Source organism: Trichomycterus rosablanca, chromosome 2 (genome assembly GCF_030014385.1).
Source record: "Trichomycterus rosablanca isolate fTriRos1 chromosome 2, fTriRos1.hap1, whole genome shotgun sequence".
Lineage (NCBI taxonomy): Eukaryota > Metazoa > Chordata > Actinopteri > Siluriformes > Trichomycteridae > Trichomycterus > Trichomycterus rosablanca.
In genome coordinates this window covers 617,439-634,465 of record NC_085989.1, presented here as the reverse complement: position 1 = coordinate 634,465, position 17,027 = coordinate 617,439, and the positions used below count along the sequence as shown (strand labels likewise).

At 45.0% G+C, this 17,027-nt stretch overlaps 2 protein-coding genes across 2 annotated transcripts; one reads left to right on the top strand and one right to left on the bottom strand.

The window, feature by feature from the left end:
- Positions 1 to 1,051: 1,051 nt before the first annotated feature.
- Positions 1,052 to 7,674, bottom strand: lix1l (limb and CNS expressed 1 like). The gene is made up of 6 exons (XM_062989104.1): positions 7,206 to 7,674; positions 6,156 to 6,319; positions 5,302 to 5,442; positions 3,290 to 3,385; positions 2,755 to 2,832; positions 1,052 to 2,219 (listed from the first exon to the last, which is right to left on the bottom strand). Exons 1-6 carry the CDS (start codon positions 7,507 to 7,509, stop codon positions 1,965 to 1,967), a joined length of 1,038 nt encoding a protein of 345 aa, XP_062845174.1. The 5' UTR covers positions 7,510 to 7,674; the 3' UTR covers positions 1,052 to 1,964.
- A 1,074-nt stretch (positions 7,675 to 8,748) lies between these two features.
- mrpl9 (mitochondrial ribosomal protein L9) lies at positions 8,749 to 16,563 on the top strand. Its single transcript, XM_062989092.1, has 8 exons — positions 8,749 to 8,777; positions 8,935 to 9,041; positions 11,471 to 11,630; positions 11,724 to 11,848; positions 12,186 to 12,239; positions 15,022 to 15,123; positions 15,692 to 15,775; positions 16,341 to 16,563. The coding sequence occupies exons 2-8, from the start codon at positions 8,943 to 8,945 to the stop codon at positions 16,443 to 16,445; spliced, it is 729 nt and encodes a 242-aa protein (XP_062845162.1). The 5' UTR covers positions 8,749 to 8,777; positions 8,935 to 8,942; the 3' UTR covers positions 16,446 to 16,563.
- Positions 16,564 to 17,027: the final 464 nt, after the last annotated feature.

Here is a 17,027-nt window from a genome sequence, read left to right as displayed (position 1 = left end):
TAAACCAGTGGGATTAATCTCGCCTCCTTAAACCTTAAGAACTAAGTGATGGATTGGGTGGGTTCCTGCCTTAGTGTATAAAGTTTCCTGACGACAATAGACCCACCGCGGCCCTGACCACGGTGAAGAGGAAAGTAAGGAAGGTGCACGGGTAGTGCTGGAGCCTCATAGCCCCAGGGTCCTGGGCTTTCATCCTCAGACTTGGTTTGTGGATTCCAGTTTTTCCCCTGTCCAATCTGAATTGTTGTTTTGCCCCCAGAGTTACCAGGATACGCCCCAGACCCACAGCGACCCTGACCAGAATGCTTGTTTATTATTTCAAGAAACAAAGTGGATATTGAAGAGTCACAATAGTCATAAAACATGCGTATAAAACAAAATGTAATGTTATATAAAATCACAGTGGGTCACGTGAAGTTCTGTAGTTTGGCATGTTCCCCTCTATGAACTAGTGAGCTTCATCTCACCTCATAAAACCAACTTTAGATTTGTGTGTGTGATGGCCAGTAATTGATTGGGTGGGTTCCTGCCTTAGCGCCTGAAGTTTCCTGGCGGTGTTAGACCCACCGCGGCCCTGACCATGGTGACGAGGTAAGTAAGGAAGGTGCACGGGTAGTGCTGGAACCTCACAACCCCAGGGTCCTGGGTTTTGATCCTCAGACTTGGTTTGTGGATTCCAGTTTTCTCCCTGTTCACTCTCAGTTGTTGTTGTTTCACACCCGGTGTTTCCAGGATGTGCCCCAGACCCACAGCGACCCTGACCACGCTGACGAGGTTAGTAAGGAAGGTGCACGGGTAGTGCTGGATCCTCATAGCCCCAGGGTCCTGGGTTTTGATCCTCAAACTCTCTCTGAGTTTTCTCCGTGTCCACTCTGAATTGTTGTTGTTTCACACCCGGTGTTTCCAGAATGCGCACCAGACCCACAGCGACCCTGACCAGGATACAGAGCTTAGTAAGGATGACAGCATTTTTCTTCTGTAATGTTGTGTGTGTGTGTAGAAAGTATCATGAGTGCAAAAAATGCCAAGAAACGAGAACAAAAATGCAAAAAGGTTGTTTATTATTTCAAGAATATAACTCTACAAACAAACTGGATATTGAAGAGTCACAACAGTCATAAAACCGGCGTATAAAACAAAACGTAACGTTATATAAAATTGAATAATGTCGTATAAAAATGTAATAAATGCTCTGAAGTTGCAGCACCGTAGAAATCACACTGGTCCAACGGTACAGCACTGCAGGAGCGACGCTACATCTAATCATGTACATAGAGAGTAATAATGAAAATATCGTTTATATCATTCAGACACACACAGATACAAAAACAACATAAAAATGGAATAAAAAAATACAAAATCACAGGAATTTTATTAAAATTTGATGCTGTTTATAATGATTTATAATGATTTTCTGTCCTGCCGGATCTGTACTGTTGTTTAGTCGTATCAGGTCGCTGGTTTAAGCCCCACCACTGCCAGGCTGTCACTGTTGGTCTCTTGAGCAAGGCCCTTAATACCGTCCTCACGATTATACCACCCACCCCTCCATTATAACCCAATATCCACCCAAACAATGCAAGTACACTATATGTACAAAAATATCCGGACGCCCCTTCTATTTATTACATTTCTGAGTTTCAGCAACAACAGTCGCTAACAGGCGTAATAAATCAACTATATAAAGGAAATGAAATGCTTCTGAGTGTGCACCTTTCCTGTTCCAGCATGACTGTTCCCCTGTGCACAAAACAAGCTTAAACAAACTCCAGCGACCTCCACTCTTCTGAAAAAAGGCTGTCCACAATATTTTGGAGTGTGGATGCGCTTGCTGCGTTTTAAATCGACATTCTGATTCTCTGTGCACAGTCACGCTGCGACAGGAAAGGTCAGAAGCACGTCGATTACGAGGGGCGTCCACATATTTTCGATAATGCAGAGTATTTTGGTCAGCCGTGCACCCCTCAGCACGTCAGCGGCAGGGTGGTGCTGCCCGACCCGCCCAGCTGCCCGAGGGCCATGACGAGGATGTCCTTCTTCTCTTTGTGAAACCTGAGCTCTCGGCCGGCGAGCCGCGCGTCCTCCAGCTCCCGCTCGGTCGCCGCCAGTTCCCTCGCCACGCTGCCCGCCACGCCGTGCTCGCGGTTCGCCCAGTCCGCCGCCATCTGGGTCCGCATGTCGTCGTCCAGAGCGCGGTGGGAGTAATGGGCCAACACCTCCTGCGGAAGGGACGACCACTGGGGTAAACGATCACATCCTTAAACCTAAACAGTTGGGCATACAATTACTGCCTGTAGCTCATCTGTGGCTCTGTTCACCATTTGAAGGACTCCCGCTGAGCAGATGATGTGTCCTGTGTGTGTGTAGCAGGTACAGCAGTGTTGTTGGGATTTTAAAATCCTTTAAAACAGTCTATCCTGTGTTGTAGGTGTGTAGTCGGACACTAGAGCTCGTCTTTTATCAGTGGTGGCTTTATATTTTTCACAGATACAAACAAATCCCAACAACACTGCTGCACCTGCTGCACTCACTACATACACACACACACACACACACACTGATGTGCCATAACCGTGTCAGTGTCGTTGCACAGGGTCTTTTTCTACTGATCGGTAAAATATAGGAAGTGGGGACCAAATGTACCAAGCAGCAGATACCAGGCTACAGTCAGTAGTTGTTTACCCACAATGCTGAAAGAATGCAGGTGTTCCTAATGAAGTGGCCGGTGTGTGTGTGTGTTCTGGTATAACTGACCTGGCGGGAACACTGTCTCTCTCTCATGGCTTTCAGGCTTCCGTTCCAGTGCAGCAGCTGGAAAACCGTCATCAGTTCCTGAGAAGGAGGGAGAACATACCAAACGTCATGCCGCAGTGACATCACAGGTCATATACATCATCGTCATCATCATCCTGCGAGGTACAGACATCAATACATTTGGGAGTGGATGATAACAGCGCCTCCTGCTGTCTGATGGTGATACCAGCGCCAATAATAGAGGAACACGTGGAGCAAAGCGTGACATGGAAGGGGCGGGGCGGGGCGGGTCAGCCTGTGTGGGGGCGGTGCAGGGTTTTTCCACCGCTTATTCCTGGTCTGGGTCACTGGGTCCTGCTTCCCTGGAATCCCTCAGCGCGATGCAGTTACGCACCCAGACAGGACGCCAATCCACGTCAAGGCTTACCTATCAATGCTGACAGCACTGCTGGGGATTCGAACCCTGGATCATAGCCAGCAAGGGAATCGGAAATGACCAAACTGTGAGAAGAGTGAGGAAAATTTTTTTGTTTACCTGGAACTCCAGCATGGATTTTCCTTTGTTCGACTCCAGCATGAAGCGGAACGCTCCGATTCCCGTGTTGGGATTATCCGCTTCCTCTCGGTTCCCCTGGAAACCACATGAACGCGAGGTTAGAACCTAGCACGGTGAATCAGTACGCTCACACTCAGAACATGATAACCATACGCCATCCTCCTGATCCTCAATACAGGGTATCAGCACCAACCTATCCGATATCAACCATTAATATTTAAGTAAGTAAACCTTTATTTATATAGCACTTTTCTAAGACAAGATACAAAGTGCTTCACAATCAATAAGATACGATATGAATAAAACAAATAAAATACATAAAATACATTTAAAACCAGAGAAACAACCCAGCTGCATCCATGGGTCGATAAAATCAGACACAAACTATTCAAACAGTGCAGCTTCATCTAATAAACAATAAAACAGGAAACGTCATCTAGGGTCCATTCTCAAAGGCTAAGGTACAAAAAATATATCTGAAGCCTTCTTTTAAAAATCTCCTTTGACTCAGCAAGTCTAATATTCAAGGGCCGGGTATTCCACAACTTAGGAGTCTCCCTTCCATTTCCGCTTTGTCCTAGGGGCAACTAAAAGCCCCTGACTGGAGGACCTCAGAGCCGTGGCACCGGAATACGGAACTAAGAGGTCCGAAATATATTCTGGTCCATCACCATGCACCGCCTGGAATGTTAAAACCAGCGATGCCAGTATGGGGGTAATATGCTCCCGTCTTTTAGTCCTAGTGAGTACTCGGGCGGCTGCATTTTGGACCAATTGCAGCCGTACTTACTTACATTAATATTCACTTTTATTTATTTTATTTACTCGCAACCAGTTCCCTACTGTCTCTTACCCCTTTTCCACCGACGCGGAACAAAGTCAAACTTGCAAAGTCAACTTCCGCGTGTTTCCACCGGAAAAAAGAGGTTCCAGACAGTGAACTAGCGGGCCGATCTGGCACCACAGGATACTGGGTTATTCAGCGCGAACCGTGACGTCACCTGTGGGCGCGTCGTGTTGTACAGCATAGCGACAGCAACGATGGCGTCAGCTGGGGTCTCGTATGGAGCTTAATGCTGCATTTTTATCTTTTAAACTTCACCTGATCACATTTTGACTCAGTGTGCCGCTGATATTTTCAAAGCGCCTTTAAAAAGATGAACTGTGTGATGTGACGAGGTAAACGTGACCCGGACAGAACGAACACCGTTTAACGTGAAATATAAAGCGTGAAGCTTTTTCAACTCCCCGAGCTGCATAAACACACGTGAAGTGAATCCAGTTAAACACAGATACACGTGGTATTTTAGAGTAGATTTGATGTTTATTTCACACAGATGTTTGTTCGTGTTGTGGAACTTTAATGATGTTTCACCGCTTAAGTCGAGCGCTGAGCAAATCGGTTATTTGCACCGAGAGTCGCGGTGAAACCGAAGCACAAAACTCTTCTCACGTTAATAAACTAAAGAAAACAACAACTGAGACGAACACGTCACGTCTTCTTATCACCGATATTTGATTGGATCGCTGCTTTTTACATAAAAACAAACATCTGTAACAGCAGCACAAATGCTCGCACATAATCCACACGCTCCACCATGATATTACTGCTCTTAACTTTCGTTAAGTAACGCCCACCGATGATGATGCTGCTTGGTTCTCAAAAACTGGTGGAAACGCGCGTCGGTTCTCTACAGAACACCAAGGTTCAGAGAAACCTGAACAGAACCGGTTCAAGAACCACGTTTTTTTTGGTGGAAAAGGGGTATCTGTAAGTTCGCCAGCTCTTGTGCAGATGCCTCGACCAGCCAGCAGAGGTCGTAGTTGCATCTGCATTACAAATACGGAACCCCGTCCACTTTCATGTCCGGCCTTTTCTATAGCAGCGCCGGTCAGATATGAACTCGAGAGCTCTCTGAGGAACCGCGAGAACCTTCATCCTACCTGTCCCAGGTCCTGCTAGAACCACCCAGAAGAAAAAAGAGACTCACGTTGAAGGAGGCCAGCGCCTCACACACGCTCTTCTCGATGAACTCGTCGGTGATCCGGCGTGACGGGTGCTCATTAAAGACCGAGTTCATCAGGGCGATTTTGGCGGCGCTCCGTCTGGCCTCGGCTTTGGTCGGGCAGAACTGCGGAGATCAGAACGGAACGTGCTTTTAATCATGAGGACAAAAGTATGTGGACACCTGATTATTTCCCATCTGTGGACAATTATTTGTTGTTTTTCACGCCTGGCTTCAATAACAGTCTGCAGGATTGTGGAGTGTGTCTGTGGGAATTTGTTTACATTAGGTTTAGGGAATCTACGCTCCAATTCAGCTCAAAGATGTTCAGTATGAAATTTACAGGGTGTCTAAATACTTTTGAGCAAATACCGTAGCTGCTGCAGTGCTGATGTGCAGATTTATCCCGGTCAGGATCACTGTGGGTCCTGTACCACTAGGGTGTAAGACCAGATAGCGCATCACACAGACACACAATCACAAATAGTTTATATATAGCCAATCCACCTTCTGCACGTTTCTGACACGTGACTGGAAGTAAACTGGAATACACAAGGACGATCTATGGTGATATAGGGAGAACCTGCAAAATGTATCACAGTTGGACTCCATCCCAACAACACTGCTGTAGCTGCTACACTCAAACCAAACAACGCACACAACAGTGCCATTACTATGACATGGTCCATCAACCGAACATCATCTCACCAGCAGGGGTCCAGGGGGGTCTCGAGATGTACAGGGGAACAGCCAGGTTACAGTCAGTAATTGTATACCCACATCTCAGCCCAGTGTTCTCTGAGTCAGATCATTTTCCACACATCCATCCATCTACGTACCTGAAAGCTACCGAAGCAGCTTCCGCCGGGCAGACTGACGTAGCAGACGTATGGAGGACTGTTGGATGGAACCATCTCGTACACCACCAGAGCTCCGTTCTTCAGCTCAGCTCCTCGAGACTGCTTCATCTGCCAGAACTCCTGCAGAGCCTCCACCACGTTCACTGAGAGGAGAGAGGGACGAGAACGGAGGCAGGAAAATGAAAGAGAGCAGAGAGAATCATAACAAAACGTTAATAATAATGGCTTTAAAAGCTCTGTAGAAGCTGTAGAAGCTCTAGAGGCTCTGTAGATGCTGTATAAGCTCTGTAGATGCTGTAGAAGCTCTGTAGATGCTGTAGAAGCTCTGTAGATGCTGTATAAGCTCTGTAGAATCTCTAGAAGCTCTGTAGAAGCTTTGTAGATGCTGTAGAAGCTCTATAGAGGCTCTGTTGACACTGTAAAAGCTCTTTAGAAGCTCTGTAGACGTGCTGTAGAAGCTCTGTAGAAGCTCTAAAAGCTCTGTATAACCTTTAAAAGCTTTATAGGAGTTCCAGAATTTCTGGGAATCAGCCTGCGTTCCTTCACCCATATAACACATTATGGATCTGATCCAGTACATAAATTATATAGAGAATATACCAAATCTCCATCCACCCCATACACACTACATGGACAAAATTATGTGGACACCTGACCATGAGCTTAATGGACATACCGTTCCAAAACCATGTGCATTTATACTGAATTGTAGCTTTTAACATCATCCGCTCTCCTGGGAAGCCTTGATACAGGACTTCAGAGTGTGCCAGTGGGAATTTGTGCCCCCGGAGTTGAGGTGGGATTAGACCAGGGCTCTGTGTAGCAGAACTGGAGCTAGACAAACTACTTCTTTATAGAGTTCACTTTGTGTTAAGGGATGTAATCATGCTGAAAGAGAAAAGGGGAACTTCCCTAAACTGTTGCCCAGATGTTAAAAGCATATCATTTACCTTATATATTTTTTACACACCTGTTAGCAACGGATGTGGCAGTAACGTGTGTGTGTGTGTGTGTGTGTGTGTGTGTTACCTCGTCCGTATCCCTGTGTGTGTTTGGCGAAGCTCCGCACCACCGCGTCCACAGCCTCTCTCAGCACGGCTGGATTGATGGGGCCGCCCGGACTGCCGGCGCTGGGTTCGGGCAGCCCGAGGCCGGCGTGGTTGATGAAGCCTGCGCTGAGGGTGTGCAGAGGTGGTAGGGGAGGCGGAGGCCCGGAGCTCGGCAGGGTTCCTGTAACCCCGGGCCGCAGAGACGATGATCGGATAGTCGGGATCGTTCCGTATCCCACCGCGACCCCGGGCTGCAGCCGCTGCGGGTGCCTCAAAGACTCCATTCTGTCCCAACCTATAATCCCAATCTAATCTATAATCCCTACCTAATACGGCACCGCGACCCGCACCAGCACTGTTCTGGTATTACTGGGTTTATTAAAGTCAACAAAGCAGCCCGGGATAAACAGCTCAGCTCCCACAGCAGTCCCGTTACTGGCTGCTACCAAATCCCCACCTAGTGCCCTGCGTATGCTGGAGGAAACATCAGAACTACATCCCTATATAGTGCACCTGTATAGGGAGCAGAGAGCCGGATTGGGATACAGCCCGAGGAAAGGAAAATGTCGGATCTTCATCCGGTGCTAGAAAACTAGCTTTAATAAACACCAGACTAACAATCGATTCAGATTTCTATACCTTTATATTCTACAAATAACTCATTCTTTTAGAAAATAATATTCATTTATGTTTTTCCCCTTTTACTTCTGTTCAGTTTGTTCCACATTTCCTGTTTCTTTTGTTTAAAGTTCGTTGTTTTGTCTGATTTAATAAACACTGAAACAAACCTCCATTAAAATGAACTTAAGTTCTAAAATTACCAAATAAAACTGTTTAAAACTCATTAATATGCAATTAAAAGTGAGTGTTTTATTTATTATGAACAGTAAATTGATTCTTTATCGCCGTTTGTGTGGTTGTACCATTAAACAATAAAAAAAATGCACATTTTTAAATCATTGCTATTGTTTCTATTTATTCTGGTAGTAAATTGAAGAAATAATAGACTTCAATGTTTATTAACTCCAAAATGTTGTTTGAATATAACAGATACCAAAGCATAAAACCAGTTAACACAAACCATGTCCAATTACAGCAGCATAAAACCAGCACTGCCCAGTTTAAAATAATAAAAAACCAGCACCACCCATATTTTACCATAACAAAACTCTCTGCTCTGGTTAATTTAGAGCTGTCAATCCACCTTCTGCATGCTTTTGAGAGGTAAAAAAACCCCCAAAACTAAAGTACCCCTAACTAAACTCACATGAATCCAGGGAGAACATGCAAAACTCCCTACAGACAGTGTGACTGTGGATGAGGATCAGAAAGGTTAAAGGGAAACGTGTTGGTGTTAAATAACCGCATGGGTTCTGGGGACCTTTGTTCAATCCTCACCTGTGGTGACAATCTGTTAACAGTTTGGCATGTTCTCCTCATGACTGAAGTGGATTGGTTTATGTAATGTGCTCCTGGGTGTGAGATGAATGGATGAATGTGTATAACCGTCACTAGGGGGCAGCAATGAGCCAGCGCATGTAAACAGAGGAAGGTAAAGAGGAAGCGGGAGTAGCAGCTAGGCTACATTAGCTGGATTAAACACTCACATGCTGCACGCTTATAACATCAGATTATAATTAAACAATAATCAGTTTGTGAATTTCAATAATTTGATCGATATTAATTATAATCGCGGTTTGTGTCGGTAGGTGTGATTATGTTGGCACGTGTGTGTGCTCGCTTTGCCCTTCAGACTGTGGCTGATTTACCACACAGTTCAGCTCGGGTACACCAGTTCTCCCAGTCAGCATGCAAGGTAACCAGTTCATCTCTCCATCATCACTGTTACCATGTTACAATCTCACATCATCACTGTTACTGTGTTACACTTTCACATCATTACTGTTACACACTCATCACTGTAATACTCTCACCATCATCACTGTTACCGTGTTACACTCTTACATCACTGTTACCGTGTTACACTCTTACTACATCACTGTTACCATGTTACAATCTTACATCACTGTTACACACTCATCACTGTTACCGTGTTACACTTTCACATCATTACTGTTACACACTCATCACTGTAATACTCTCACCATCATCACTGTTACCGTGTTACACTCTTACATCACTGTTACCGTGTTACACTCTTACTACATCACTGTTACCATGTTACAATCTTACATCACTGTTACACACTCATCACTGTTACCGTGTTACACTTTCACATCATTACTGTTACACACTCATCACTGTAATACTCTCACCATCATCACTGTTACCGTGTTACACTCTTACATCACTGTTACCGTGTTACACTCTTACATCACTGTTACCATGTTACAATCTTACATCATTACTGTTACACACTTCATCACTGTTACCGTGTTACACTCTTACATCACTGTTACCATGTTACAATCTTACATCATTACTGTTACACACTTCATCACTGTTACCGTGTTACACTTTCACATCATTACTGTTACACACTCATCACTGTAATACTCTCACCATCATCACTGTTACCGTGTTACACTCTTACATCACTGTTACCATGTTACAATCTTACATCATTACTGTTACACACTTCATCACTGTTACCGTGTTACACTTTCACATCATTACTGTTACACACTCATCACTGTAATACTCTCACCATCATCACTGTTACCGTGTTACACTCTTACATCACTGTTACCATGTTACAATCTTACATCATTACTGTTACACACTCATCACTGTTACCGTGTTACAATCTTACATCATTACTGTTACACACTCATCACTGTAATACTCTCACCATCATCACTGTTACCGTGTTACACTCTTACATCACTGTTACCATGTTACAATCTTACATCATTACTGTTACACACTCATCACTGTAATACTCTCACCATCATCACTGTTACCATGTTACACTCTTACTACATCACTGTTACCATGTTACAATCTTACATCATTACTGTTACACACTTCATCACTGTTACCGTGTTACACTTTCACATCATTACTGTTACACACTCATCACTGTAATACTCTCACCATCATCACTGTTACCGTGTTACACTCTTACTACATCACTGTTACCATGTTACAATCTTACATCATTACTGTTACACACTTCATCACTGTTACCGTGTTACACTTTCACATCATCACTGTTACCCTCTTATCACTGTAATCATCAGTTTACTGTTACACTCTTCCTTCATCACTGTTACCGTGTCACACTCTTCCTTCATCACTGTAACCATGGTACACTCTTCCTCACTGTAACCATGGTACACTCTTACTTCATCACTGTAACCATGGTACACTCTTACTTCATCACTGTAACCATGGTACACTCTTACTTAATCACTGTTATTATGTCACACTTCATCACTGTTACCGTGTTACACTCTTCCTTCAACACTGTTACCGTGTTCCATTTTTCCTTCATCATTGTTACTGTGTTACACTCTCCCTATTACACTGTTACGATGTTACACACTTTCGTCATCACTGTTACCGTGTTACACTCTTACTACATCACTGTTACACTCTTCCTTTATAACTGTTAGCGTGTTACACTCTTCCTTCAACACTGTTACCGTGTTACACTCTCCATACTACACTGCTACTGTGTTACACACTTTCGTCATCACTGTTAACGTGGTACACCCACACTTTATCACTGTTACACAGTCACTTTATCACTCACTTTACTGTTACACACTCCTTTTATCACTGTTACCATGTTGCACTCTTACTACATCACTGTTACACACTTTTGTCATCACTGTTACCGTGTTACACTCACACTTCATTACTGTTACCGTGTTACACTCTTACTACATCACTGTTACTTTTGCACTGACACAAATGCCTGGAGTCCAAATCACTGCTGGTTGGTTCCAGTTTTTTAGGGCCAGTGATAGCTCAGTGGTTAAGGTACTGGACTAGTAAACAGAAGGTTGCCGGTTCAAGCCCCACCACCACCAAGTTGCCACTGTTGGGTCCCTGAGCAAGGCCCTTAACCCTCAATTGCTCATCGTGTTCTGCTCATTGTGTGAGTCGCTTTGGATAAAAGCGTCTGCTAAATGCTGAAAATGTAAATGTTTTTTAGAGACTCTTATTCTGTAGGTGTGCACTCAGCTCCACTGATCCAGTACTGACAGATATCTGTGTCTTGGTGCTGCAGTGACCCTCTTTGATGGATAACCGACTCATTTTTTTTCCTTCTCTCAGAACACAGTGAACGTGGAGCGCTGGTGGCAGGTTCCTCTGTCGAAGGAAGGGCGTCCCCCAAGGCTCTACTCTCGCCGCCACAAAGTTTACCGTTTAGTGGAGGACACCAAACACGACATGAAGGAGAAGATGGAGCTGCTGCTCACACAGACCGTCCCCAGTGCGTAAATAAATCAGTTTATTTATTTCATCTCCTGCCTTTAAATAAACAAATGTATAATTCATACTGTACGCCGTTGTGTTTGGGGTGCAGAGCTCGGCGGACGAGGTGACACTCTGTTCGTGAAGAAATCAGTGGGGCGGAACAAGCTGCTCCCTCAGGGCCTGGCTGTGTACCCGTCACCCGAAAACAGAGAGACGTTCGCCAACGAGAGGCGGGTAACGTACCCACTTTAATTTATGTCTAACGTAATTTACATTGCAGCATTTAGTGCATAATTATATTCAAAGCAACTTACAATTCTGATTTAATACAATTTAAGCAATTGTGGGTTAAGGGCCTCGCTCAGGGGCCCAACAGTGGCAACTTGGTAGTGGTGGGGCTTAAACTGGCAACCTTGTGATTACTTGTGATTACTAGTACAGTACCTCAGCCACTTTATTAGGAACACATTATTAGGGGTTTACACAGAATGGTGCATGCAAAAAACATCCAGTAAGCGGCAGTTCTGCAGGATGATACGCTGCTAGTAACGACGTTCCCTCTTTTCTTTAGCTGCTCCGTGAAGGGAAGCCAGAGGATCGAATCCAGACCCGAACAGGACAGCTCGTGAGTACATATATTTATATACAGTGTATCACAAAAGTGAGTACACCCCTCACATTTCTGCAGATATTTAAGTATATCTTTTCATGGGACAACACTGACAAAATGACACTTTGACACAATGAAAAGTAGTCTGTGTGCAGCTTATATAACAGTGTAAATTTATTCTTCCCTCAAAATAACTCAATATACAGCCATTAATGTCTAAACCACCGGCAACAAAAGTGAGTACACCCCTTAGTGAAAGTTCCTGAAGTGTCAATATTTTGTGTGGCCACCATTATTTCCCAGAACTGCCTTAACTCTCCTGGGCATGGAGTTTACCAGAGCTTCACAGGTTGCCACTGGAATGCTTTTCCACTCCTCCATGACGACATCACGGAGCTGGCGGATATTCGAGACTTTGCGCTCCTCCACCTTCCGCTTGAGGATGCCCCAAAGATGTTCTATTGGGTTTAGGTCTGGAGACATGCTTGGCCAGTCCATCACCTTTACCCTCAGCCTCTTCAATAAAGCAGTGGTCGTCTTAGAGGTGTGTTTGGGGTCATTATCATGCTGGAACACTGCCCTGCGACCCAGTTTCCGGAGGGAGGGGATCATGCTCTGCTCAGTATTTCACAGTACATATTGGAGTTCATGTGTCCCTCAATGAAATGTAACTCCCCAACACCTGCTGCACTCATGCAGCCCCAGACCATGGCATTCCCACCACAATGCTTGACTGTAGGCATGACACACTTATCTTTGTACTCCTCACCTGATTGCCGCCACACATGCTTGAGACCATCTGAACCAAACAAATTAATCTTGGTCTCATCAGACCATAGGACCTGGTTCCAGTAATCCATGTCCTTTGTTGACATGTCTTCAGCAAACTGTTTGCGGGCTTTCTTGTGTAGAGACTTCAGAAGAGGCTTCCTTCTGGGGTGACAGCCATGCAGACCAATTTGATGTAGTGTGCGGCGTATGGTCTGAGCACTGACAGGCTGACCCCCCACCTTTTCAATCTCTGCAGCAATGCTGACAGCACTCCTGCGCCTATCTTTCAAAGACAGCAGTTGGATGTGACGCTGAGCACGTGCACTCAGCTTCTTTGGACGACCAACGCGAGGTCTGTTCTGAGTGGACCCTGCTCTTTTAAAACGCTGGATGATCTTGGCCACTGTGCTGCAGCTCAGTTTCAGGGTGTTGGCAATCTTCTTGTAGCCTTGGCCATCTTCATGTAGCGCAACAATTCGTCTTTTAAGATCCTCAGAGAGTTCTTTGCCATGAGGTGCCATGTTGGAACTTTCAGTGACCAGTATGAGAGAGTGTGAGAGCTGTACTACTAAATTGAACACACCTGCTCCCTATGCACAACTGAGACCTAGTAACACTAACAAATCACATGACATTTTGCAGGGAAAATGACAAGCAGTGCTCAATTTGGACATTTAGGGGTGTAGTCTCTTAGGGGTGTACTCACTTTTGTTGCCGGTGGTTTAGACATTAATGGCTGTATATTGAGTTATTTTGAGGGAAGAATAAATTTACACTGTTATATAAGCTGCACACAGACTACTTTTCATTGTGTCAAAGTGTCATTTAGTCAGTGTTGTCCCATGAAAAGATATACTTAAATATCTGCAGAAATGTGAGGGGTGTACTCACTTTTGTGATACACTGTATATACACCGATCAGCCATAACATTAAAACCACCTCCTTGTTTCACTGTCCATTTTATCAGCTCCACTGTAGTTCTACAATTACTGACTGTAGTCTATCTGTTTCTCTGCATGCTTTGTTAGCTCCTTTCATGCTGTTCTTCAATGGTCAGGACCCCCACAGAGCAGGTATTATTTAGGTGGTGGATGATTCTCAGCACTGCAGTGACACTGACATGGTGGTGGTGTGTTAGTGTGTGTTGTGCTGGTATGAGTGGATCAGACACAGCAGCGCTGCTGGAGTTTTTAAATACCGTGTCCACTCACCGTCCACTCTATTAGACACGCCTACCTAGTCGGTCCACCTTGTAGATGTAAATTCAGAGACGATCGCTCATCTATTGCTGCTGTTTGAGTCGCTCATCTTCTAGACCTTCATCAGTGGGCACAGGACGCTGCCCACGGGGAGCTGTCGGCTGGATGTTTTTGGTTGGTGGACGATTCTCAGTCCAGCAGTGACAGTGAGGTGTTTAAAAGCTCCAGCAGCGCCACTGTGTCTGATCCACTCATACCAGCACAACACACACTAACACACCACCACCATGTCAGTGTCACTGCAGTGCTGAGAATCATCCACCACCTAAATAATACCTGCTCTGTGGTGGTCCTGACCATTGAAGAACAGGGTGAAAGGGGGGTAACAAAGCATGTAGAGAAACAGATGGACTACAGTCAGTAATTGTAGAACTACAAAGTGCTTCTATATGGTAAGTGGTTGTAGGTGGAACTGCAGCTGCAGATTTTTGGCAGTGTGAGGAGCTTTTTCAGACGTGTTTATAATAGGTTCAGCATGTATGTAAATGTTAACGTAAAGAAGCCAGCCCGGTCGTATCCGATTCCCTCATCAGTGTATAACTTTGAGGCCGAGGATTCGGACGCCTTCCTTCAACCTTCAACCTTCACACCACACGCCTCTCAACGTCCTTTAAAGGTTTTGTAGGTTCTCAGCAATTTGTTCTGACCCTGCCTCTGATCCACGTGTTTTTAAGTGAATTTTATATGGGCACACAGAAGTCTGTAGCTGTAATCCCTCATAATTACGACTGAACGATTCGAATGATTTCTCTCTTTGTGTTTACAGACGGTTGATTTCCTGAAGCGCTCTACGCTGGAGATCAGACTCCAAACTCCTGCTCAGTTCCAGCTCACCAAGGAGATCGTCTGCAGACGCTTTCTACGCAAAGTACGAGTTCATCCACACACACACACACACACACACACACACACACACACACACACACACACACACACACACACACACACACACACACACTTCATACACTCAGAACAGATAGTCAAGTATAAACTGATGAGCCAAAACATTAGAACCACCCTGAATTGTGTATTGTGTAGCGCTGGTGTGTGTGAGGGTGAGGGATCTATTAGATGTTGGGCTGCAGCAGATTCAATCAGCATAAAGACCCGAGGGACTTTGATCAGGACCAGGTCGTTATGATCTTAAGTATGTCACAGACTGGCGCGTTGAGTCCCCGCCCACAGAGGACGTGACGTTCGTGGCGTCTGGTACCAACAGAAGATCTAATGTGGATCAACCTGCAGATGATTTTAATCCTGGTGACACACAGAGCATCAAACCCTTCTGTACCAGTCAGAGTCCCCATGCATCTCCTGTCCATTATAGGGACTTGTCCGACACCTTTTAGGCGGTTGGTCCTGATGTTTTGGTTCATGTAGTTTCTATATGATGATGATGATGATGATGATGGTGCGTCTCTGCTGTGTGGCTGTAGATGGGCGTGGTCGTTCCTCCTGAAGCTCTGCGCCTCCCGGACGAGCCAATCACGCAGTTCGGAGATTACTGGTGTGAAGTCACGGTAAGACCAGTTTAACATCGCCTTTTTTCGCCATAACAGCCTCCACTCGTGCTGTTAATCAGTCATGGGGCATTTGTAAAGTGAGAACATGCTGGCAATTGGGGTTAAGGGCCTCACCTAGGGGCCCAACATTGGCGAATTAGCAGTGCAGTGGTGGGGCTTGATCCAGCGACCCTTATACAGTATTACCAGTTCAGTACCTGAACCTCTGGGCTAGACTAAAACCAGGTTTATTGCAGATGTGTTCAGTGGGGTGAGGCCAGTACCTGTACATGAGCAGACAAGGACCTTCCCCAAACTGTTGACACAAATTTGAAGGAAAAAAAACCCAACTTTTAGGTTTTTTACAGCATGTGTGGCTGAAACAACCCAGTCATTGGAAAGAGTGTCCACATATTTATGGCTCTATAAACGCTTGATGTTTTCCTAAGTCTCCAGTTCTGCTCCTGGTTCTTCTCCTCTGTGCTCTATCGATCTGGTTCTGGCCAATCAGAGAGCAGGATCTCTCACAGTCATTGTATGACTAGTAGTAAGTGTGTGTGTGTGTGTGTGTGTGTGTGTGCAGGTGAACGGACTGGACACGGTCAGGGTTCCAGTATCTGTGGGACCGTTTGTGGATCGATGGCAGAAGAACCTTACAGAGCCAGAAGATCAAACCACCTCGGAGTGATCTGCTCCTGGACCTGCTCACACGTCTAAAATCTGATTAAATAAAACTGTATCTCCTGATCTGCTTACGGCTGTTTCGTTTCATAATAAAATAATAAAACGTCTGTTTTGGAACAGCAGAGAGCAGCTTTTTTGTTTACGTACAGCATGCAGTTCCACTGTTTTACCCTCAGACAGAAGCGCACATGTATGTGTTATTAAACTAGGCTCATAAATCAGCTGTTTAATCCTTGGTTAAATCTTTAAAAAACATTTTGGAGTGTGTCTGTGGGAACTTGTGTCCATTAAGTCAGACCCATGATAAATATTTCAATTAATCAAATTCTTAGACACACTGAGTGAAATCTTGCAACACACACTCAGGCGTCCACATACTTTCGGCCTCACAGTGTAGCCTGTCTCTTTGTACCCCTTCCTTTGCAATTTAGTCATTTCCAGTTCCCAGTTACCCCCACCCTGGCTGAGGAGAGCAGCAGACTAGCACACGGAGCTGCACTGTGTTCACATTGTGCTTCATTTAATCGGTTTGTGTTGTTCCCTCGAGCAGCCACCAGGTGTCGCTGTTGCATTAGTAATGTCCTCC